This window comes from Pavona decussata, unplaced genomic scaffold (assembly GCF_977016875.1).
Source record: "Pavona decussata unplaced genomic scaffold, jaPavDecu1.1 SCAFFOLD_300, whole genome shotgun sequence".
NCBI classification, from domain to species: Eukaryota; Metazoa; Cnidaria; class Anthozoa; order Scleractinia; family Agariciidae; genus Pavona; species Pavona decussata.
This window is the reverse complement of record NW_028145697.1, coordinates 2,674,054-2,697,909: the sequence shown is the minus strand read 5'-3', so window position 1 is coordinate 2,697,909 and position 23,856 is coordinate 2,674,054. Positions and strand designations below refer to the sequence as shown.

At 39.5% G+C, this 23,856-nt stretch overlaps 2 protein-coding genes across 3 annotated transcripts in view; both read left to right on the top strand.

Annotated features, from left to right (window-relative positions):
* The window catches only part of LOC146454612 (uncharacterized), a 31,175-nt gene extending 17,742 nt beyond the window's left edge, over positions 1–13,433 (top strand). Inside the window, exons 11-17 of one of the 2 annotated variants that reach the window (XM_085095173.1) lie at positions 1,906–2,295; positions 3,425–3,619; positions 4,402–4,712; positions 4,854–4,992; positions 6,427–6,478; positions 11,772–12,307; positions 12,916–13,433. In XM_085095173.1, coding sequence (XP_084951299.1) covers positions 1,906–2,295; positions 3,425–3,619; positions 4,402–4,712; positions 4,854–4,992; positions 6,427–6,478; positions 11,772–12,307; positions 12,916–13,277 — 1,985 coding nt within the window. In that variant the 3' untranslated portion in view covers positions 13,278–13,433. The remainder of the gene's footprint in view (positions 1–1,905; positions 2,296–3,424; positions 3,620–4,401; positions 4,713–4,853; positions 4,993–6,426; positions 6,479–11,771; positions 12,308–12,915) is intronic. The other variant, XM_085095172.1, reaches the window with a different exon arrangement.
* Positions 13,434–13,623: 190 nt separating this feature from the next.
* Positions 13,624–21,404, top strand: LOC146454611 (uncharacterized). The gene is made up of 8 exons (XM_085095175.1): positions 13,624–13,772; positions 14,597–14,802; positions 15,492–15,676; positions 16,538–17,464; positions 18,232–18,446; positions 19,088–19,128; positions 19,599–19,695; positions 20,267–21,404. The coding sequence occupies exons 1-8, from the start codon at positions 13,627–13,629 to the stop codon at positions 20,493–20,495; spliced, it is 2,046 nt and encodes a 681-aa protein (XP_084951301.1). The 5' UTR covers positions 13,624–13,626; the 3' UTR covers positions 20,496–21,404.
* Positions 21,405–23,856: the final 2,452 nt, after the last annotated feature.

Genomic DNA, 23,856 nt, shown 5'->3' with positions numbered 1-23,856 from the left:
CGTGTATTTTCTCTCTTAGGGTGGCCGCTATGATGTCAAAGCTGGCGGTCTTATCATCACCAGTTGTCTTCGCTACGGAGACGAGCTCCTCCGCGAGGCGCAAGGCCTCGTATTTGTCGAAGTCCTCCAGGCGGCGACTACCATAATGGATAATGCGATTCTTTAAAGCCTGAATGGAGGTCCCTTGGGCATTTTCCAAAAATTTAATTCTTTCTTGCAAAGCCTGAATGAGAAAATGAAATAGACAGATGTATTGCGAAGTGTAAATTCATACCGCTTAGCGGCGATACAAAACATTCGTAAATGAGTACAAGCATTGTGATAAGACCCGGTAAAGCGGCAGGGAATCTTTTGTTCCGACAAAGTCGGAGTGCAAATATAACAATTAACAGAACAATACGAAAATAAACAATTCAAGTAGAACAATGTGGCAAACAAGCACTCAGAAATGGCAAATTAAGACAATTAAAAAATGAAGAGTGAGAATAATCGACAAAGATCGCACAAAGATAATAACTAGTTCTCTGCTGAAGTATGTTTTGAGGTCAACAAAATTGAAAAGCTTTTGAAGCTAACCGAGAATTAGAATGTACACATAATCGGCAAAAATAACGCATATAAATAAAATTCAGAAAGTAGTAAGTCGACTTCAAGTAGCCCGCAAAACTACAAAACTATACGTGTTGAAGCAGGGCAAAAAATTAATTAGAAAGTCAATCTAAAGCCGCCCGCAAAGCTAAAAGCTACTCGTTTTGAAGCAGGACGCAACATGAATTGTAAACACATTATCAGCAGGGCGTAACAATAATTACGAAGTCAATTTCAAATTGCCCGCAAAGCTAAAAGCTACATGTTATCAGCAGGGCGTAACAATAATTACGAAGTCAATTTCAAACTGCCCGCAAAGCTAAAAAACTACACGTTTGAAGCAGGGCGTAACAATAATTACGAAGTCAATTTCAAATTGCCCGCAAAGCTAAAAAGCTACACGTTTGAAGCAGGGCGTAACAATAATTACGAAGTCAATTTCAAATTGCCCGCAAAGCTAAAAAGCTACACGTTTGAAGCAAGGCGTAACAATAATTACGAAGTCAATTTAAAATTGCCCGCAAAGCTAAAAAGCTACACGTTTGAAGCAGGGCGCAACAATAATTACGAAGTCAGTTTCAAACGGCCCGCAAAGCTAAAAAGTTACACGTTTGAAGCAGGGCGGAACATGAATTGTAAACAGAGTTAAAACTGCCCGCAAAGCAACCAAGTACACGTTATCAGCAGGGCACAACATAATTGCGAAGTGAATGTTAAATTGCCCGCCAAGCCAGGGCGCAACATGAATTGTAAACATGCCCGCAAAGCAACGAAGGTCGCACGTTCAGAAGCAGGGCGTAAAATAAACTGGGGGGTAAAGAGAAAATTGCCCGCAGAGCTACAAAGCTACACGTTTAAAGCAGGGCATGACTTGAGCTGAAAACAGACTTAAAGCTGCCACGGGAATACGAAGTGCAAGAACACGTGTACGATACTGGAGTAAAACAAAAATTGAACAAACCTCCAAAGTGACTTGTTCTCCAGCGGCGTTTTGAGGAGGTTCTTCTGCGTTTGGTGGAGGCGGAGGCGGTGGTGGTGGTTGAACAACCGCGGCCGCTTGAGCTGCTGGAAGGTTTTCCTGCGCCGGGACTTGTACAGCAGGGTCCGCCATTTTGAACTATGCTCTTTCGCTTGATCGACAGAATGGCATTGTTCACTTTGTCTCATCTCCTTTTATACGTGAGAGGTGAGACCGCTGAGAATAGTAGGAATGTCCTCTGTGATAGGAAAGTGTAAGTAGTTTGCACTTTATAGTCTTACAAACGGTAGGAAACCTTCTTCACCTTTCTTCCTAAAGATGCTTATAATTTATTTCAGCGCCCTGCCCAAGGGACTGGGTTCAAGGTTTCAACAACTCTTGCTACTACTTTCCATCAATCGAACTTGAGTGGGGCCTAGCAAAATCTGTATGTGAAGCAATGGGATCGTGGCTTGTAGTGTTGAATTCACGAGCTGAGCAGAAAGCATTTGTCCCTAACGGAGACAATCAGTTATGGATTGGTTTACATAAGGATCCCAAGGACAAATCACGCTGGCTGTGGGTTGATGGGTCAAGCTCTAATTACACTAACTGGGATGAAGGAGAACCTAACAGCAATTCAAGCACAGGGGGTTGTACAAAATTATATCCGGCCTCTTCAGGCTCTGTAGGGAAATGGAGAGACGAGAAATGTAATCTTTCCCTTTACTTCGTTTGTGAAATCAGTGGTAAGCTAGGCAACATTTTGACGTGAAATTAGTTAATTTATTTTATGACTGGCTCCGTGAGCGCGAGAGATGAATCAAATCCTCCGCTAGGGATTACGCGTTGCTTATTTGCCAGGCATCAAAAAAGTTTGGCCCACGAGCAATTCAAGCGTTTCAAAGATTTTCTTGTTGTTTTCGGGGGAAAAACGCTGAAGAAAATGTTCTGTAAACACTCAAAATTTGCAGTGCGTTACCTACAGAACGAAAAAGCTAGTATTAACGACTCAATCTGCAAAGATGTTTTATTAACTTAGAACAAACATCTCTGAACCATTGCCAACGACTACCTTCACCGTACAAACGATTTGTTGATAACATCAACAAAACAGACAAACAATAGAAAAACCGACTAACTTCACTAAAACTAGACCATCGGACGTTTGACTAACAAAGGAAGGATCGAAACGCACAGATCAAGATTTACAGTCAACAACATTACGGCTTAACTGGAAAATGACCAACAACATCTCAACTTCGTTGACCAATCAGGTCAATAACCAGAGACATTTATTTATACCATCAATTTATCATACGTTCCAATTTGTTTTGGCTCTGATGATGACTTCCGCTAGGGTTGTCGAAACGTCAGTCAACGTCACCTCAAGCGGATCGTCTCAGGACTACACTCACCCGGATGATCATAATTTTGCCTCTTAAACTGTAATGTTGTGATAGTTGCGTGAAGTGTTCAGTGAAGTTCAAAAAGAAGTTTGCTTTTCAAGCTCGCCAAAGACGCTCACGCCGTCGACACAAAACCAGTGTGTATCAACTCATATTACAGTTCCGCCTAGTTTTCTATATCGTCCCCACTGTTTTTTGGCTAATTTCTGCATGTTTCAAAATATATCGTATTGTAAGACCGAAAACGATCGGCTAAAAATGGCAAGTTTGCCGCCTTCTAAATCGTCCATTAAAATCGCATGAGAAACGGTATTAGTTGAGATGATTAAAGAATTCTTTATATATTCTTAGAAACTAATTTTAGTTATTGTCCTAAAGCTGCTCAGGGATATTTGTAACTTATAACGGAAACTGGATTATTTTCTCGCTTAAACCTCTTTCTTAGCTCTCTTTCCTTTATGACATGTAGTACCCAAGTGCGCAAAGCTTTCTCTTGGGAGTGGCCTGATTGTTAAGCCTTTACGCTGTCACTCGTCCGATCAAGATTATGGATCAACTTGTACCTTTTCCTGCACCAGTGGATATCAACTCAGTGGCCCCTCGTCTGCTTGGTGCGGAATTGGGGGAGTATGGAGTGAGAATGTGAGCACACTCAGGTGCAATGGTATGTAACCCTATTCAGTTTAATGGGAAGGGTATGGAGAGGCAGAAAATGCTAAAAATGAATTTAAACATTGATAAATTTATCAATATTACTCAGGCAAAAGCCCCCAAAATACTTTCTTTTCCTTAATTTCACCTGGAAACTATTTGGTATGATATAATTCGACTGTGCACGTGATTTGATGCTCCCATGACTGCAGCATTTTGACAGGCATATTTCCCAACATTTTAGGGGTTTCAATGCAAATTCCAATACAAACGCTTCTATAAGAAATGTATGTTTTTTTTAATAAAAGCAGTTATATTCAATTTTGCAATGGTAGCATCAATTTCACTGGACACTGCATTACCTCATTAAATTGCTCCCAGATGAATTTCTGGATGAGTCGCGAAGCTCGATGGCTAAAGAGGACAAAAACACCCTGTCTAGATTAGCCTTCGTGACAGGCGCATGAAAAGCACGTGCATTTAACATCAACAGGAGCTACAGGAAACAAACCATGTGCCATTTGTGTCGATCTGAGGAAATAATATAACATTTTCTAATATCAGGTAGAACGGGTACGCGAGCCAGCATTCTGGATGAGGTAATTTGGCATAAACTTCAGAACAACTTGTCACGTTACCTAGAAAATTTGGCATTATGCGAATGTCCCACCGATAGGTCGACAGATTTGCACCACCAGAAATATGTTCCTAATTACACAGTGCGCATTAACGACCTAAAGGGAAAAACGAAAAAGTTTTCTTGAAAACTAAAATTGTATTATTGTCAATATGTAGAATGCCGAGGAGCGCTTGGTATGAAGAACCTTTGGATCACCGACGGACAAATCAGTGCCTCGTCACATCAGGATTCCAATCATGCTGCCGTAAAGGGAAGACTAGATTTTCAGGGATCCTGGGTAGCTCACAAAAATGATGACAAGCAATGGCTGCAGGTTGATCTGGGTAATCAACACACAACAGTAACTCATGTTGCAACCCAAGGAGGTCATGCTAATAAAGCGTGGGTAAAGACATACAAACTGCAGTACAGTGAAAATGGTGTGAAGTTTCAGTACTACCACTACGAAAGACAACCTGGGATCATGGTAAGATAGACTTTTCTTACCGAAACCCTGATGAACTGGATTTGGTTGATACTCTCATTTTAAAGAGAAAAAAGCTCCCATTTACAATTAAAATTTAAATAATGCGACCTATTGTTGAATGTTTCGTTTCTTGTTGATTAGGAGTTTTTTGGAAACACAGACCAAAGAACTGCTGTTAAACGTGGACTTGACCCACCAATCAGAGCTCGTTACATCCGATTCATACCAACAGCTTGGCATAACTACATATCGATGAGGGTGGAGCTCTATGGCTGTAAAGGTACTAACCTTATCCCACTAACGTAATAACTTTAAACTTTTTTTCTTGGTCAGCCTGAACAAATGCATTATTTACAATGAGCGTGTGCAAGTCGGGAATCTGATCTTTCCAATAAATATATTATTCGACTCCCTTATTAAACTATTTTCCTTGGACGGAAGAGTAAGCTAGCATATCAATGCAAAACGCTTGCAATTTCGAATACTTTTCAGCGTACATATTTTTATAAATTAATAACGCCTCAAGAAATTACACACTCAATCTAGACCGGCGGAAGTGGTTTCCCACATTCCCGGATTGCCCAACGCTGACTTTGAACGTTTCTTGCTTTTTAAATATGTGAACAATCACCACCTCGCGACATTTTCAGAAAATTTTCTAGGAAAAATATGGTATAGTTATTCACTGAATACCGTTACCATGGCAACCAATTTATTCCAACAGGATTGTTTCAGTTTTTAGTAAACAATAATTAAATTTCTTAACCCGATCTTTGAACCTGAATAACGTTTTTTAATATTTGAACAAACGCCCTTAAACTCCAGGACGCTTTCAGTAAGTCATCTGGAAAAAATGATATGTGGTCGCTTAATGTTCTTTGACTTTGATATTACTATGGCAAACAATTTTTGCCAGGCTTTTTTTTTTTCAGAAAATAGAAAACCTCTTTTAAGCTGAAGAAAAGTTACTTTCTTCACCTTAACTTTTATGTTGTTACTTCATATTAATGTTCCTTTATTGGTGTTGATTACGTTTCGTTCAATTTGGATGCTTTCCCGAATTTTTGGGGAAATTTACAAATCCAAGATCGCGTATCCAAGATGGCAGCCATTTGACAATCATGACTTAATTAGGCGTTGCGGACCTCACAGAAAACATCTTTGGACCTATTTTCTATCCTCAAAGTCTCACTGTCAAAGCCCTTATACGTGTGAAGTTATGGAAGGGGTGGGGAGGATTCCCCCAGGTGACAAAAACTGCCCGGTCTTGAAAGGGTTAGCGTACTGTAATTTCAATGTTTTTAGACTATTTTAGGGAGCTTTTATAATTTTCCTTTCCTGTTTAGTCAGTTGTGGTGGCTTTTCAAAGCTTTGGGAAAATCCAGAATTCCAAGATGGCGTTTGAAAATAATGACGTAATTTTCCCGTCACATGAGGTCATTACTCACCTTTGTGGACGCCAAAGGAAATAAGGCTGGACTTACAATTCATTGTTCGAGTGTCATTGCAATAGCTTTGATAATCTCAGAGTTTTGGAAAAGGATGGAGGTGGATTTTATTCCCTTCCCAACCCCGGACACAAAAGACAGTCTAGATTGGGTTAATATCTCAGATTTGATAGCTAAAGGTAGATATAAAAATGTAGTATTATACGAAAGATAAACTGTAAAAAAAGGTTCCAGTCTTACCATGATTGATGTGTGCTTTGTTTTAGAAAACAAGACTATTCACCATTGGCGCTTAGATGGGTCTGATCGACAAGTAAGGTCAGTAACGAACAAGAACGTTTATTGCTAGTTATTGCTAATCGTTATTTTGAATAAATTGTCTTTGTTAAGATGTGTCCACTGACTCCTTTTTTCTTCATAAACTGGAAACTCTACGGATCTGCTTTAGTCTCCAAATTAAGGCCATTTCGTTGAGTAAAGTACAGTGGTATTCTAAGAGCACATTGGGCCAAAGTAGCTCCAATTATAAGGTCTGAAATGTACCCAAGGGCTTAAATGAGAGTTAGATTGGGCTAAAATCGCCATTATTAGGACTGTTTTGTCTCAAATTGTGATCAAAATGGTTCCACAAAAGGTTGAATCAGTCCCCAATCCAGACGCTTTTCAGTTTGATATGTCCGGTGCACCCTGGTCTGTTGTGGAAGTATTTGACGACGTTGATGACAAATTACACGCATTTGACCGGTTGTTCAATGAAATTCTCGATGATCACGCTCCGATTTGATCAATTAAAGTTCGTGGAAAACCAAATCCCTCATAACGGAGGAGATACGTGAGCTTATGAAATCTAGGAATGTCTGGCGCAAAACAGCCCGCAGAACTATTTATCCACATGCCTGGTCTACCTATAAAAACTTTTTAAAGTTTTGGTGTTTAAAAACACCAAGTCAGGAAGTCAATAAGAGCAGCGGAGAGCGAATTCATTAAAGATCAGATCCAAAACAACCCACAGAACACTAATTGTATTTGGAAGGTAATCCGGCTCTGCATCCCTAAAAGATCAGTCTCCCCTAAAGTTTACAGCAAAGAGGCGCATACTTTCAATAATTTTTTTGCGTCAGTTGGAAAATCAACCAATTCCAAAATAGAATCTTTGGGTGAAGAGAACAACTTCGACTTGAATAACAGCATCTTTACTCCTAGAAGTTTTCCGACATCTGAGTAATTTACATTTCATTCTGTTGAATGTAAACAAGTCGAGTACATTATAAATGAAATGCCTTCTAATAAGGCTCCTGGGATTGATAAAGTGCAACTCGAGTCATCAAAGACTGCCTGCCAATTATACTCCCTTTTGTTACATCAATCATCAATGCTTCTCTTTCATCTTCAACATTCCCAGGGATCTGGAAAACAGCCTAAATCACACCTATTCCCAAACAAGGCAATCACGAACTTCCTAACGATAATAGACCAATTTCGCTACTACCTGTGTTGTCAAAGGTCTGTGAGAGAGTCGCTTATAATCAGTTTGTCACCTATTTGACAACAAAGAAGAGGCTGACGATAAAACAAAACGGAAGCAGAAATGGCACTCTACTGAAACATCATTACTTCGCACGACCGATGCATTTCTTATAGGAATAGATAATAAGAAATTAACTGCCTGTGTTCTCCTAGATATGAGCAAAGCGTTCGATAGTGTCGACTACCAAATACTGTTACGAAAACTACAAGACGTCGGCGCCTCAACTAGTGTGCTACAATGGTTTAACAGCTATCTCACAAATAGATATCAAGTTGTACGAATTCACTCCACTGTTTCCAATCCAATACCGATTGAATATGGGGTACCTCAGGGTAGCATCCTGGGCCCCTTATTATTTTGTATATACGTTAATGATCTACCAGAAGCTCCACGGAATTGCTCTACTGAATGCTATGTAGACGATACAAAATTGTTTGTTTCTTTTCATTCATAAGACACGCAACGGATTGTTGAGGAGATGAACGAAGACCTCCTCGGGGTGCGCAACTGGTGCTTCAGAAATCGGCTATTATTAAACGGCTATTATTAAATCCAGACAAGACGAAATTGATTGTTTTCGGGAGCCGACAGATGACCTCGAAGCTCCATGAGTTTCGTTTGTCTTTGTTGGGAAAAGACATCTCCCCTGTAAAATCAGCCAAAGGTCTCGGCGTGATTTTGGATTTGAACATGACATGTGATGATCATATTAAGACCACAGTGTCGGAATGTATCGCACGCCTTGCGCAAATTAGTCGTTTCAAGCACTGTCTCGACAGAACGTCGTTGTTAACCGTGATAAACGCCTCAGTTTTCAGTAAGTTGTACTACTGCTCGAACGTCTGGGCAAATACTACAGAGAAAAATATACGGAAATTGCAGGCTGCGCAGAACTTAATAATAATAATAATAATAATAATAATAATAATAATAATAATAATAATAATAATAATAATAATAATAATAATAATAACAATCTTTATACAGGGAGCCCACATCACGAAAGTGATCTTCAGTGGGGTCCTGTAGATTGAGAAATGATTTAAAAATTACAATTATTTAAAAGTAGAAAATACAAAGCCAGCGATAAGAAATAAAAATTATAGAATAAGAATTAAAAACTAGCTAAAAACACGCTCTTTGATACGTTGCTTAAAAATTAAAAAAGAATTTATGTCTTTGAAAGACTGTTCTAAAAGGTTCCTTTCCTTAATACCCTGGTAAAGGAGTGTCTTCTTTCCGTAGTTTGTTCGTACTCGTGGAAGACGGAAATCATTCTTTCTCCAGGTATTATAGGAATGGATGTCGCTGTTCTTTAGAATATTAAAATTATAATCTACAAGTCCATGAATATACTTAAAAGTGATCATGTATCTATTTACGAGGCGACGTTGGGACAAGGTTGGCCAGCCAAGTGACTTGAGTGCATCGATGGATGAGGCATAGCCAGGCAAATCAAGGATAACTTTTGCTGCCTTATTTTGCAAATCGCCCATAAGTGTAGTGTTATCTTTGTCACCCCAGATAACATCAGCATAGTCGAAAAGGGGACTAATCAAAGTGTTATACAGTGTAATCTGTGCATCTAATGGTAGTAGAGGCTTGACACGTTTCAATAGGCCAATCTTTTGATTCACTTCACAACTTCGCTTGTCGAATCGTTAGTGGCGCGAGAAAGTACGATCATGTAACTCCCCACTTAAAAAATTTGTCTTGGTTACCCGTTAAGGACCAACTATATTACCGCCAAGCTACCATGGCGTTTAAATGCATTTTCGGACACGCCCCCGAATATTTGACGTAAAAATTCATTACCCGCGAGCAAGTTAACAAGCGTACAACTAGGAGTGGCCAAAAGCTTGATGTACCTCTTTTTTAAACAGCCTCAGGACAAAGAATATTTTATTACAGAACTGTTGGACTTTGGAACAATTTAGACCCCCTTTTAAAATCAAGCCGTTCGGTTCAAATTTTTAAACGTATCTTAAAGAATAAGCTTTTGAACAATTTTGTAAATACTTCCTGAACTTCATTTATTTTTAGTATTTTTCTCGATTATAAAGTTTAGATAATGTTGTGAATGTTTTCTTAAATTTGATTAATTTTGATTGTGTGTATTAGTAACTTTAGTATTTATATAATTGTTCCTGAAAAGCCCCATTGGGGTGGTATGTATGTATGTATGTATGTATGTATGTATGTATGTATGTATGTATGTATGTATGTATGTATGTATGTATGTATGTATGTATGTATGTATGTATGTATGTATGTATGTATGTCACCAAGGCTAGCTAAATTAACACTTTGGGCGCGAAGAGATCCTTTTAATTGACAGTATTCAAATCTCTCTATTTTTGCGCTGGTGGCCCTTCATTTTAGAACAGGTGCCCAGAATGCTGACTAAAGTTGTAACATTTTTTAAGTGAAGGTAGTACTCTCTTTGTCATTGTCTATTTCAAATTGTCACCCCATCGGGGTGACAAGTGGTTGATAAATAGGAGTGTTGTTTCCACACGACCTCAGAGGATAACGTGAAAAATAATCGCTTACAGCCCCGCAAATCACAAAAAGCGTTTCAGAATTACCGCTAGAAAAAAACAAACCACATCAAACGTGGTCAAAACAAGGTAATGGAGTCAAAATGAGGTCCCAGTAGGGGAACACCAAGGTGGTTTTTTATCACTTCTCTTTCCCTAAAAACAGCTCCCCGATGATCTTGTTGTGCGACAATCTTGTACCAAGAGTCCTAAGGCTCTTTGTCCAGCGGTTGGTCGCCAGGAGAGACTCTGGAGAATTCGAAAAAATTTCAATTTTTTGATTGGCTGTCCTGTAACAGCTTGCATTGTTTTACCGCAGAAATCCTGCGGTAATAAAATTCCAGTACCCCAGAGTCTCTCCTAGCGACTCTGGGTACGAGATTGGTTGTGCGAGGAATGAAGTTGAGAGCATAACGTTGAGTTAATACTCAATGTTAGAGATTTCTGGCAATTGTGGGCGAACAAGTGACATGTAGGAACCCACCTTTGCTGGCCTGCTGCAGTTGGGTAATTTGCGCCATGGACGAATCTTCACCCCAATGACGTCACAACAACAACACTTTTGCAGTTCCACCAGGATATTTATGATAAGATCAAGATTGGAGTCTGTTCAATTGTGTAAGCATTAGCCTAGTGTCAGCTAACTGGACTTAGATATTAAAGTTCATCTGAAGCAGACTGTGTCGATCTGTCTATAAAGGGTATTGCCACCAGCAAATAGCTTCACTGATGAGGACAGTTTATCTGGCATATTGTAAATCTAAATCAAGAAAAAAGCAAAGAGACCAATTACCGGTACCTGTGAAGACTCAACCTTCAACCACGATTAAAGAGAGCTATTAACCACAACTTTCTACTGGCGGCATGCAAGAAAAGTTTTCAACCGGCTGTTCAAACTGAAATTATCTGGTATATCCCAATCACTAATTTCAGCAGAAAACGCCTTTGTAACACAGTGTCGAAAGCTTTAGAGAGGTCCAGGAGGGTAACATCCCTTCTGCAATATTGATTTAGTGTTTTAGCCCATTCCTGGATGCTTTTGGGGAATCGAAGTAGTGAATTTCAAATGCAAAGGGAATGTAACAGTGGATAAATTCTCCTTTAATAGCGTAACGAAACAACCACAACAACTGCACTGCAAAAAATGGCCGACCTCACTCACTCTACTGCAAGTGTTCCTCGCCCTGAAGTCCTGGGGCGAGACTAGTCAAGTCTCTTGGCAACGTTACAGGAATATTAAAAAATGTGATGGCAACCCGAGCTTAATACTACTAAATTGGAGAGTAGACCCCTCAAACGAAATTTGCTTTAAGTTGAAGTTTGCTTCAGCGGAGTTTGATTTCGGTTGAAGATGTTACTACCCATGATTTTGAGTCTCGGAAGATAGCCCTCTTAATCATGCAGAAGGCTTTTGATTGAAGCAGAAAGTAACACGTACAAGGGGAAATCTATTTATAGACAATAAAATTTCAAAAATTATAATTAATCTCCTAAAATCAGGGTCACTAATATAACATAAATAACTTTCTTTTTGCTTTTGAAGGTATTTTGGTCTTGTGAACTTCACTGATGACGGATGGTGTCCCGGCAGCAAGGCGGCGTATTTCAGTAAACACGGCTCCTACGCTACTGTACCTAATGTGAACATCACGAACTGTGACTTTACGATTGCATTTTGGTTAAAATCCAATGGTACAGATGGTCCTGTAATAGCACTTTTGTCAATAAGTGGGAAACTAATCTACGTAGCAATGAAAGAATCTACTTTCTTCTTGATTCACCCTGTTTTCAATACTTGGGAAGAAGCAGAGCTTAACGTTAAAGAATGGACTCATATTGCTATTACCTGCGAACAGTTTCAAATCAGGTTTTTCGCCAACGGTAAAAAAATAGAATTAAAGGAACAATGGAGCCAAAACTTCTTTTTATCCTCCGAGACTTATCAGCCCTACTATCTCGTTGGAAATAATCCGGCTTTTAACATGTCTTCGATAACCCAGCCGTTTGTTGGAGCAGTTATGGATTTGTACGTGATTCAATGGGCTTTGTCTTTGGAGCAGATTTCTGATATGCATAAAGGTAACATGTCATCTTTTGGAGTTTCTTTAAAGTGAAACAGTCAAAGCGAGATTTATTAAAGTGACAGAGTTGTGTGATGGATCGAAAGAAAACCCTTACAACCCCAACAAAAAGTCCGGACCAATTAAGGCAATTAAAAAATTGGCACCAACATGAATACTGCATGACAAGTTTTCGTGAAATCAGCTACAATCAAATCAACATGCTATATTTCAAATGAACATTTACTGGGACTATTTCGTTTAATTTAACGTTGCAAGTTTGTTTGTAGCTTAAAGTTAATCTTAAATAAACAACGATGCAAATCTCGTACCCAGAGTCCTCAGGCTCTTTGGGCAGCGGTTGGTTACCAGGAGAAACTTGGATTCGAAAAAATTAAATTCAAGTTGATTGACTGCCAAGTAACGGCTTGCATTATTTTTACCGCAGAAATCCTGCGGTAATAAAATTCCAGTTCCCCAGAGTCTCTCCTGGCGACCAATCGCTAGTCAACGAGCCTGAGGACTCTGAATACGAGATCGACAACGATGAAGACTTATTAATTTGACTGTAATAAACCTTGTCCAGATACAGCAGCAACTGATACTTATTTTGATCTCAATCAAAAGGCAAGCCGCTGATACCTCCAACAATAGTAGGAAAGGAAATAAATGGTCGCAATGTGAACCTCACATGGAATCCCCGAATAGTGAGTAGTTGCACTATGAAGTACACAGTACGCTACAGAGAAATCAAAAAATTCATGTATGACAGTGATCCTGGCTGGCTTGAACTTCCCCGAGTTACAAAAAACTTTCGTGCCATATCACTTGACTGGGACAAGGAATATGAAATCGCTGTCAAGTCTGTTTATGTTATCGAAAGAACGGAACATGGAAGTGACTGGTCGATCTCTTGGAACATTAAAACACACCCAGGTATGACTGCGTTTTGTTTGATGTTTGTTTTACGTGGGAGTTCTATTTCATGAAATATTCCAAGTGTTAAATCAATGAAATACATACGCTTGTCAAACTCACTAATAATTCATCTAGAGAAAACAAAGAAAATCACTACAGTCACCGTGGTTTGGATATGTGTTCCTAATTACCATAATATTTTGCCAACTTTAGCCTTGAATTTCGCCAAGGATTCCTGATCATTATCAGCACTCCAAAGTATGTTTCATCAGACATGTCTTTGTTGTGCTATATAACAAATCACTTAAGTGACTGTTACCTCGGGAAACCGGTTAATTTTGTTTCTCCGAACTTCGTCGAGGGAAAAATTGAGATTATTGCGAAACACGACAAATTTTCTTTTTAGGGAATAACGAAGAGATGTCGAGCGTCATCGAGGCTGCTAAAAATGATATTGAAAGGACAGCTGTCATAACTGCTACAACTGGTGTTGCTCTGATCGTTGCGATAGTGGTGGGGATAATTTACTACAAGCGGAGACAAGCCGATGAAATCTGCAAAGAAAGGTATGTGACGGCATTAATTCCCATGTCACAGTGTTAGTAAGATATCTCTTTCCGCGATTTTATTTACCAGGGCCCGGTTGTTCGAAAGCCGATTAACGCTAATCCCCGATTAAAAGTTAACCGAGGTTCCCAACTCGCTCGTTAAAAATGTTTTTAAAATGTAGTTTTAAGCTAATGGTGAAGAAAAGTCTAAAGTCAAAACTGAGGGACAAAATGTTTGGAAAAATCTTTGATGATTAATCATTAAACGCGAATCAAACTTCACGTTAATACAGGATTAGCTTAATCGGGCTTTGAACAACCGGGCCCAGCTTTATTTCGTCAGCCTTACGATAAGGGACATTAAATGTGTACCTTTCCTCTATGTGAAGCAAACGCTTATTCAATTCAGGAAGCACAAAATCAACCAATGTGTCTCAAAAAGTCGGCCATAACTTTGTGTAATTACCATTCAAACTCAATGCCAGTGTCTGTGCTACCCAAAATATTTTAATTCAAAACGTTGTCGAGGCGGTACAGGACAGCCCAGCCATAGCCCAAAGGTAGCCAACGAAAAAAAGCCAACCCTCAGAGCAGTGACAAGAACCAACAAAAAGCACAAGCCACATAAGGCGTCAACGCCGGGGATCGAACCCGAGCCACATTGATGGGAGGTGATTGCTCCCACCGCTGTGCCATCCCTGCTTTCCCGCTTTCCCTTGGTGAACGAAACCATCCAACTTATTCAAGTATGCTAAAAGCAATCGATTTGTTGCAGCAAATAGATTAAAAATGACTAAGATCAAGTGTAAACGCACACATTTATTTTTTTAACCCTTTTTTAGATTCAAGTCCAGTATAGTTCCATTACTGCTATGGGAAGTCCCGCGTGAGCGGCTAACCATTATGGAGGAACTGGGTCGAGGTGCTTATGGCAAAGTTCACAAAGGGGTCATGAAGGAATTACCAAAGAAAGAAGTATTTTTCAAGCCCAGGGAAGAACGAGTGGATATGGGTGAGGGACGAGTCGTTGCTGTAAAAGTTTTACTCGGTGAGAAAATACTTTATATAATATTCAAGGTCTACTGCCCTGGCAAGCGATTTTATTTAGCAATTGTTTGAGATAAAAGGATAGACAAACAGAATAAGAGAAGGAACGAGAGACAGAAATCTTGTGGAATGTGTTATCTGAAGTTGGTTATATAAGAATTATGAAAACATTGAACCAACAATAACTAATGAAAATAACGATGCTGATGCATGCTGATGATATTGGTAATGATAATGAAAAAGACTTATTCCAAACTGATCGTATTTTATGAATCCCGACTCACAGGAGGCGGACCAGAATAGCTACTTACAACCATGCACACCGGAGAAGTTGAAGTTAGTTCCACGGTAAAACAATTCATCTCCAGCAAGTGCCCAGAGCGCTGAGTTAAAACCTGAAAATCCGGTTTTTTGGCCAACTGCCCAAACCGCTACACTGATAACAATAGCAATATACTAATCCTCTCCCCGAGAGGTTTTTTCAGGAATAATGAAACAAACCGGGCAGAAACAAATATTTCACATACAAAATAACATGGCTAAGAATCAAAGCTAGCTGACTGAGGGGTTGAACTCGAGAAAACCGAAAAACAACTTCAGTTAAAAAGTATGAATGAAACACCTTTGAAATCTTTAGATATTTTTTTGTAATCCATCCATCCAGATTTATTTATTTTCTTTTTCTTTTAGAGGAAGCCGACGAGAGTGGCAGACATCTGTTTCTTCAGGAAATTGAGATCATGAAGAGAATCGGTTCTCATAAAAATGTTTTGAGCATGCTTGGCTACTGGGTCAGGTCAGAGCCCATCATGTTAATCGTGGAGTATGTTCCACACGGGGATCTTCTTCAGTGGCTTAGAAACAAGAGGCATCAGGTCAGAATCTATTAGCATTCCTGGTTTAGGGACATTTGGATAGTTCAGCTCTCATCTTGTTTATGGACTTAACACTGCTCCATTATGTATCAGATCTTTAAGGTTATTCAAACAGGTGATTCAAACATACAAGTAGGTAATATGTTACCCAAATGATCTGCTTTGGTAATTGGCAGTTCCGTGAAATTGCTCTACGAAAATAGACATCAATACCCAATACATACACAAGTTATGACACTTTTCGATAAGTGATCAAGTGAACAGTGTCGTATGGCATCGGAACACCGATTATTTGCTTGATCAAATGTCCTTATCAATTTTTCCTCCTCGCGTTGAATTTCACTTCAGGTTGGGTTCAATACTACGTAAAACGGGAGACTGGGGATAGTAGGTATTGACACCACAGCCCTGCTATCTCCCACCACAGCCCTGCTGTCTCCCACCACAGCCATGCTGTCTCCCACCATAGCCCTGCTAGTCTCCCACCACAGCCCTGCTGTCTCCCACCATAGCCCTGCTAGTCTCCCACCACAGCCCTGCTGTCTCCCACCACAGCCCTGCTAGTCTCCTGTCTTGCGTGGTATTGTACCTAACCTGAAGTAAAATTTGACACTTTTATACGCCTCAAACGCGAAGAAGAAAACTGAATAGGAATTTATTTCGATTTTCAATATTGGAACAACATAAAGATTTGATCAAGTAAATAGCGTCTGGGTGAAACTTGCCGTGCAAAAACAAAGCTTTTATTCTTACGAAGGCCCCACGTGATGAAGGTCTATAGACTCTGAGGATACTCTCGTCATCATTATCTCGCCGTGTAGTAGGTGGATATATCATATTGTCTCTTCGTTCCAATTGCAGCTTAAACTGAAGAATAGCATTGATGTTGGTATTTTTGATGAGTTGACCTTTGCTACGCTGACCGACGATGAGATAACCAGTGAAGAAAACCTGACAATACAGTCTGAGGTCTTCAACCAGGAAGAAACGTCTGACGATAAAGTACGAGAAGGAAACATCGATGAAGAAGAAGAAGAAGAAGAAGAAGAAGAAGAAGAAGAAGAAGAATTGAACCTGTCAGCGGAGAGTAAAGATGACATCGAGAATGGAAACAAAAGACAACGACCAGGAGGGCAGGACGACAACAGATCGAGGACCAAGCCCAAACCTAATGCTAAACCAATTGAACACGAAGGGCCAGGAGGTTGTGAGCAGGAAGATCATCAAGGCGCTGACGATTTCTTACATCCGTGCAGCAGTTCCGGAGTATCAAGCCAAAACACTGAGGTGACCATCATTATCAAAAGCGACTTTACAAAGGGTGGCAATGAAACCAGACATCAAGGGAAAGAGTCTGAGATGCCTCGGGTGGGGATCCTCAGGGGCCAGTTGGAGAAGACCAACACCGACACTATCTTGGATAAATGTACTTCATCTCAGCAAGGCAACACGCGCCAAATGAATCCAGCTAGTGCCGAGAACACAAATGAAGGGAAGAAGCGGCCTGTAGTGTGGACCTTAGCAGTGCCTTCCATCCAATATAGCCGTATCTCGAAAAGAAAAGACCTTCCATCTCCACCAGAGTGTGAGGAAACTGGACAAAACGATACTCTGGAAACAGATTTGACTGCTACCAACCTGGAAACAACGGAAGTAAGGATCACCGTCCATCCTGACGATGGTCAACTTGATAATAACAATGATGATGATGATGATGATGATGATGATGATGGTGATATTTCTGCTGAAGATCTTCTGTGTTTTTCATGGCAGATTGCGCAAGGAATGGTAAGTAACGTACGAGATAAAATATTACAGAAAAAAGAATAAAAGGTGAAACTCATTTAGTGCATTCTCGGATGAATCCTACAGAAACCTTTAGAAAAACTGTTCGTATAAATAACCAGACATTTTCCTCTCTCCTCCTTCGGTCTCTCAGTCTGCAAGTCTCTTTCTAAAAACTTAAGAACGGCTTCTTGTGTTCCTGTTCTTGTTCTTCTTCCTCTTTTTTTTTTGTTGAGTTGTTTTGATTTTGTTTACTAGCTTATGAGCAACTCGATTCAATAGCTGTTATTACAGTTGAGCCTACGATCAAATATTCTTTTGTTTAAAAAGGCCTGTTAACGAGGTAAAAGGATCAAAACAATGGGGCGTGACGCAGATGCCTCGTCTGTATATCAAACCACTGATAACTGTTAAAGCGGTTGTTTCATCTTAACTCAACTTCAAATCAGACTCGAACTTGAACTCATTAAAATTATTACTGCTCAGATGCACCTAGACGCCGTCCAAATGACTATCAAAACAAAAGGCGTGATTTCACAATTAATATAGTTTAGTCTCATTTAACAACACCGACGCAATGTCAACTTTTTCTATAAAACAAATTTGTTCGTTATAGCTGTGGGCTGCTTTTAACTGAATATGCCAAGGGGCGTATTTATGAAATTGCGTTCCACATAAAACAAGAAGTGCAAATTATATCGGTCGTCCATTCCTTCAGGTCACAATATATTAGCTCATGTGGCTCTTAATCGCAATCATCCTTCCAACAGGAATATTTGGCCAGTAAGGGATTCATTCATCGTGACTTAGCAGCCCGTAACATTCTCGTTGGTGAGGACAGGAAGGTGATGATTGCAGATTTCGGTTTGCTACGCCACACAAGCGACGGTGATATATACGAGGTGCAAAACACGAAAAAGCTGCCCATCAAATGGACGGCACCCGAGGCTCTTGAGAGCGGCATATACACTTTAAAGAGTGACGTGTAAGCATTTGAACGTTTTGCGTACCTACAACCTCTTAGCAATAATATCATACCTATACAATATCTATCAATCTATCGTCGCTGTCGAAATGTGCACTTTTTCCCTAGTCTGGTACCTTGTACCACCCTGTTCGATCTTTAGGCTACGTTGACCGTTGAAGGGAATCCGGCCTTCAGTTCGCCTGCGTATTCTAATTATTCAAATACCATCATACAACGTACCTCATAAGAGCAAAGGTAGATTGTTTTCTAACATCCAAACTGCACTGTTGAAAATAAGGTTCTCATGTTACTCCTCAATTTGGTGCCTAGTGAGACTTAGCCGGCCAGCTTACTCTGATAGCTTGGATATCGATCTTACGCGCATGTTTATTATAAAAAAAGTTTTTTGAAATATTAACCCAACTTTATGAGGGGAAATGGTAATTTATTGTAAAAAAAACCCCCAAGCGTTGTTGGGAGATAAACGTCGGACTCCCTGGCGTGGTCAAGCTAGGACCTAATCCCTATGTCACACTTTGTGGTAACCCTTGGGTCATAATTTAGGGTAAAACGACCCCAAAAATGCCAGATGCAGTCCAACCCTGAGGTCATTAACTCTAATGAACAACTGATTTCCTTTTTGATCTCCTGTGTTTTAGATGGTCCTTTGGAGTAGTTCTATGGGAAGTGGCTACTATGGGTAAGCAGATACTTTATTTCCTCTTCTATCAAGGGTTTATAATCCACGTGGAAATGAAGAGGATCTTAATGAACCAAACAAAACGAATTCTCTGAACTGAATGAATATGAATGTGTCCCCCCCCCCGCACTCATCTCCCCACCCCTCTTGGGATTGCGTTCATCATAATTTTGTCTGCAATAAACGGTCTTTGACAAACCAAGGAAACCAGTCAAGTAATATTGAAATACATCAATTCCAGCGTCCTATGATTGAACGTTGTTCAGTTAATCGTTTCTGAGTCATACACTTTGATTGTTGACGACTGTCAAGTAGTCAATCATTAGCCGGGTCTTAAATGTCAGAATTGGTGAATGGGAGGCTTGAAAAAAGCCCTCCGGGTGGTATTCACTTACTAAAAAATGCACAGTCGTTAAAATTCTCAATTCAAGTTCTCTCAAACTTACACCATTTTCTCCCGAATTCATTAGGAGGCTGTCCATATCCTGGGGTAAGCAACAGACGCTTGTATGATATGCTAAAGTCAGGATATCGTATGGAGAAGCCAAATACGTGCAGTAATGAGTGGTAAGTAACTTATTATTTGGTCTCATCAACAGAGATAATAAGGGAATTTGGCCACTGTAAAGAGATTCAAATGCTGAGTTTCGAGCCTGAGCCCTTCATCAGAGCGAATTACTCTGACGAAGGGCTAACGCTCGAAATGTCAGCATTCGAATCTCTTTACAGTGGCTGCCAAATTATGCTGACAAAACAAAACATCCGTTTCCACTCCCCCCCCCCCCCCACCGACGCAGCACCATAGTTTCTTTAGAAACGTATTACCTTGTCTGTAACTCAACACAGACTGAGTGAAAATGACGAAAAGGAATACCCGAAAATGTACCATGTGAAACCAATTTACCACACAATAAGACATCTCTTCGCAAACAAATTCTTGATTTTGACGAAAATTGACTACTTTCGACTTCTTGTCAATTTTTTCCATGTTGCATTCTTGAACGTTCATCTTCTGTTTGTTTCTACCCGTGTGTTGATCTTTAAGGTTATTTTTTTTCATACTTTTATTAAGAACTTCAGTAACAAGTAGAGTCCTTTTGTCTTAACATTATGAACTGAAATTTAGTAATGTTTTCAGTTACCAGTTAATGCTGGACTGTTGGAAGGAGGATCCAGAAGAACGTCCGACTTTCACACAGCTGATATCTACAATGGAAGAAATGATGACAACAGACACGCCTTATTATGATCTCAGCAAAACAGACGAGTCTCAAGCATGTTACAGTACAACAGCAGGCGCTAGCACAAGCAGAGCCGTACTAGTGACTGATACCAGCAACACAGTTGAATTAGAAACCAATGTGTAGCTAATTTAGAGTACAGTGGATACTTCGATTACAGCAATAGGTTACCTATCGGGGAAATTAAATTACTACGTCGTAAAATAAACCCTTCTCAAGAACGGTAACACATCATTCGTAGGTCAAGCAAGTTGGATCGCTCGGTCTGCAAATATAACACGTTGGTTTGGAATAGGTTATTGCTTTGCAGACGCTTAAACAGAAAAATCCGCTAAACGAGATGAATTCAGGCACAAGGGAACAAAAGAACCTCCAGTGGGCAGCGATTCTCTCCTCCTACAGCAGTAAGACATGTTAGGCTCTTATCAGGTTTCCATTCCAAGGCGGAAAACCTAGCAAATGTTGGCGGAGTCCTCAATTAATTTGGCAGAAAGTTTAAGAAAGTCTCTGCTAAGTTTTTGCAAGGGTAAAAACACACTTACAGAGAACGAAGTAAAACTATTCGATAAGAGAAATATTTTGCTGTGAAAGAATCTGACTCAAAAGGAAAACATTTCCCCTCCCCTATTCTCTTCCTTCTAGCTCCTAAAAAGATGTGATATCCGGGCCCAAAACCTTTGTCAACAACCCTTTCCCAAATAAATTTCAATTGACAGCTTGATAGCTTGTAAATTCTTCAATGGTCCACTTTTGTATAAAATTCCACAAAAGAGATTTCTATAGTTAAGAATGCGCGAAAATTGTGAACGTTTCATATCCACATATTCATATTAGTGCTTTCGTTTGGGAAAATCCGACTGATCCGGATTTCTTAGATTCCATGTTCCCAAAAATATGGCCGTAAATCCAAGAGAAGATTTGTTATTGTGGTAATTACTTCGAATGAGAATTTTACGGGGCGGGGACTACAACTTACAAGCTTTAATCTATACCATTTCTGTATAGAAATGCCAAAGTATTTCGCCATTATGTTGAGATCCGTACTCACGCCGGCAAAAATAAAAAGAGCAATGAGTGTTTAATGAATTGCTTTTACTTACTTTGTATGGGGTCAACAAAAGAGGCGGGAAAAAGTTGTCCTAAAGGAAATGCATAAGTTATACAAATACGAACAACTTTACGGATCCATTTTCTAATTCCTCCACCTTCCAAAGGAAAAAGAAATCTGGATTTGGAATAATGTAAAGAATCCTTTTGAGGAGGAATTTCCTTGATCTGAATTCCATTTTCAGATTTCCAGCCCCCCCCCCTCCCCACACCCCTCGTCCTCCCGCCAAAAAAAGAAAAACATAAATACTATCAAAATGGATCGGAAAATCCGGACTTGAATTCTCTCAAACGAATACGCATTGGCATTGGCTTGTATGCATGGCAATTATTTATATCCATAACGGTGACTATTAATATAATTTTTAAACATTTAGAACGAAGCATTTTTAGAGACAAGTTTTGTCTAAGACAGAAATTGTCTGGACCTTAATTACTTCTTAATGAAGGTTCTTTCTTTTACCGTGTTATGGCTGAGAAGGCAAAATAAAGCGTTCTAAAAGAACAGATGCGTGAACAGATACTAGAGGTTGATGCTATAAAAGGCTGTACTCAGTGTTGCTCTAGTTCTGCATAGGGTGCCGTCACGTCAATTTAGAACCATTTGGTGTGTTTCAAATGCTTTGGTATATAAATCAAATCCACAAAATCGACAGCGAAGCGTATAAGTTGTATTTTCGATTGCCCTTTACCGATGATGAGAATGCACAGAGCGAGCAAAACAATTCCACAAGTCAGAAGTTAGAATCTGTAAGATAACATATTCCAGCTTTCAAGTCTTGGCAGGAATTATCAAATACCACAAAGCGATTAAATATTAAGACTTGGTTTACCATCGGTGTCATCTACAGGTCTATACATCACAGAAAGTTGAGAAACATTCCTTTTTTTTTTATCACCAAACAAGATTTAATTTATTTGAGTTGTCAAGATATACGCTTTAAATTCAAACGGTTTGGTAAGAAGGATTGACTTGAAGACATGAGTGGATTTGATTTGATTTGATCGAAACGAGTCGATCCATCAGCATTATATTCTCTCTTGCTGCCTTTTTTCCTAAGTCTCTCATAAATCGATTTCCAGTAAGACAGATTGACTTGACGACAAACAGATCAATCGATTTAATTGTATCAAGTTGATCCTTTGGTATTTTCTACCCTCTAACTGTATTTTTTCTAAGTCTAATGCAAATTATATGCAAATGCAAGTCTAATGCGACTTGAAGACAGACAGCCTCATTAATTCACTGTGAAATATTCTTTTGATTTTTGAACTCAAGAATGTGGTTAGTGAGGCTAATTTGAATGCAAACAAAAGAATATTAAAATGTTAGCCATTTTTGCATAGGGTCTATGATGAAACGGTCAACATTCATCAGAGATACCGAGATATAAGTTGCTTTAATAAGCGACATTGGAAATATCCCATGACAAAAATTGAATTGATCTTTTGTGATGGTATTCAGTTGACCATTAAAAACTATTACAATTCCTTGTAAGGGAAAATTAGTCACCTTTCAGGACTTTTGTCCTCCACCAGGCAGTCTCAACACTTGGTTTCTTTGTGAATCCTTTTCCTAAAAACACATAAAAATGCATTAAGTTTGGTATGTGTTTCGATATCATTCATTAAAGGAAAAATGTTCATCCTTCACTGCCTTGATGTGGCAACGTGGCTTTTTTTGCCGATCTGTTGGGGAAGATTTTCCCACGCAAAGGAGTCTAAGCCAATATGTGTATTATTTTACTTTATCCGTTATGAACATGAACGCATAGAACTCACCTCTTTAGGAGCATCCCTAAGCATTATTTACTCAGTGCAAGGTCCCTGTTCTCCAAGAGGCCATGGCGTCGAGGCATATTGAAATGTCTTGTCCTTGAGAGCTAACGACAGAATCAAACGCTGCATTTTTTTTACCCCAAAAGACAAAAATGGGAAGCGTGGAGGCCTTGGCTTGAAGTCTTCACCCCCGTCCTTACCATTACTGCCATTACCAAAGTTGTCTCAAGGATAGTAGCCTAGTTTACCGGTGTGCTGACTGTTCACAAGGAAAAATTTTATAGTTCATTCTGCGCATTGAAATCCATGGGAGATGAAGGTACGGGAGGCGGGAGGTTCTGAACCCCCCCCCCCCCCCCCAAAGATGCATTACTTCCTCTTTCAACAAAAACACAAAAAAGTTTCCCTCACTTTCTGTCTTGTGTTTCTGTATAACAAAAAGCGATCAAACTAAAATACCTGAAGGCACAGCTTTACTGGATTCCTTTTTTAGTTCTCTTGTAAAAAAGATAAAGCCAAAAAAGGAGCCAGTATACTTCCTAAATAGATCAAAAGGGGAAAGATCTCTGCACAGCCCCAGATATTAATTATTCATGTACCA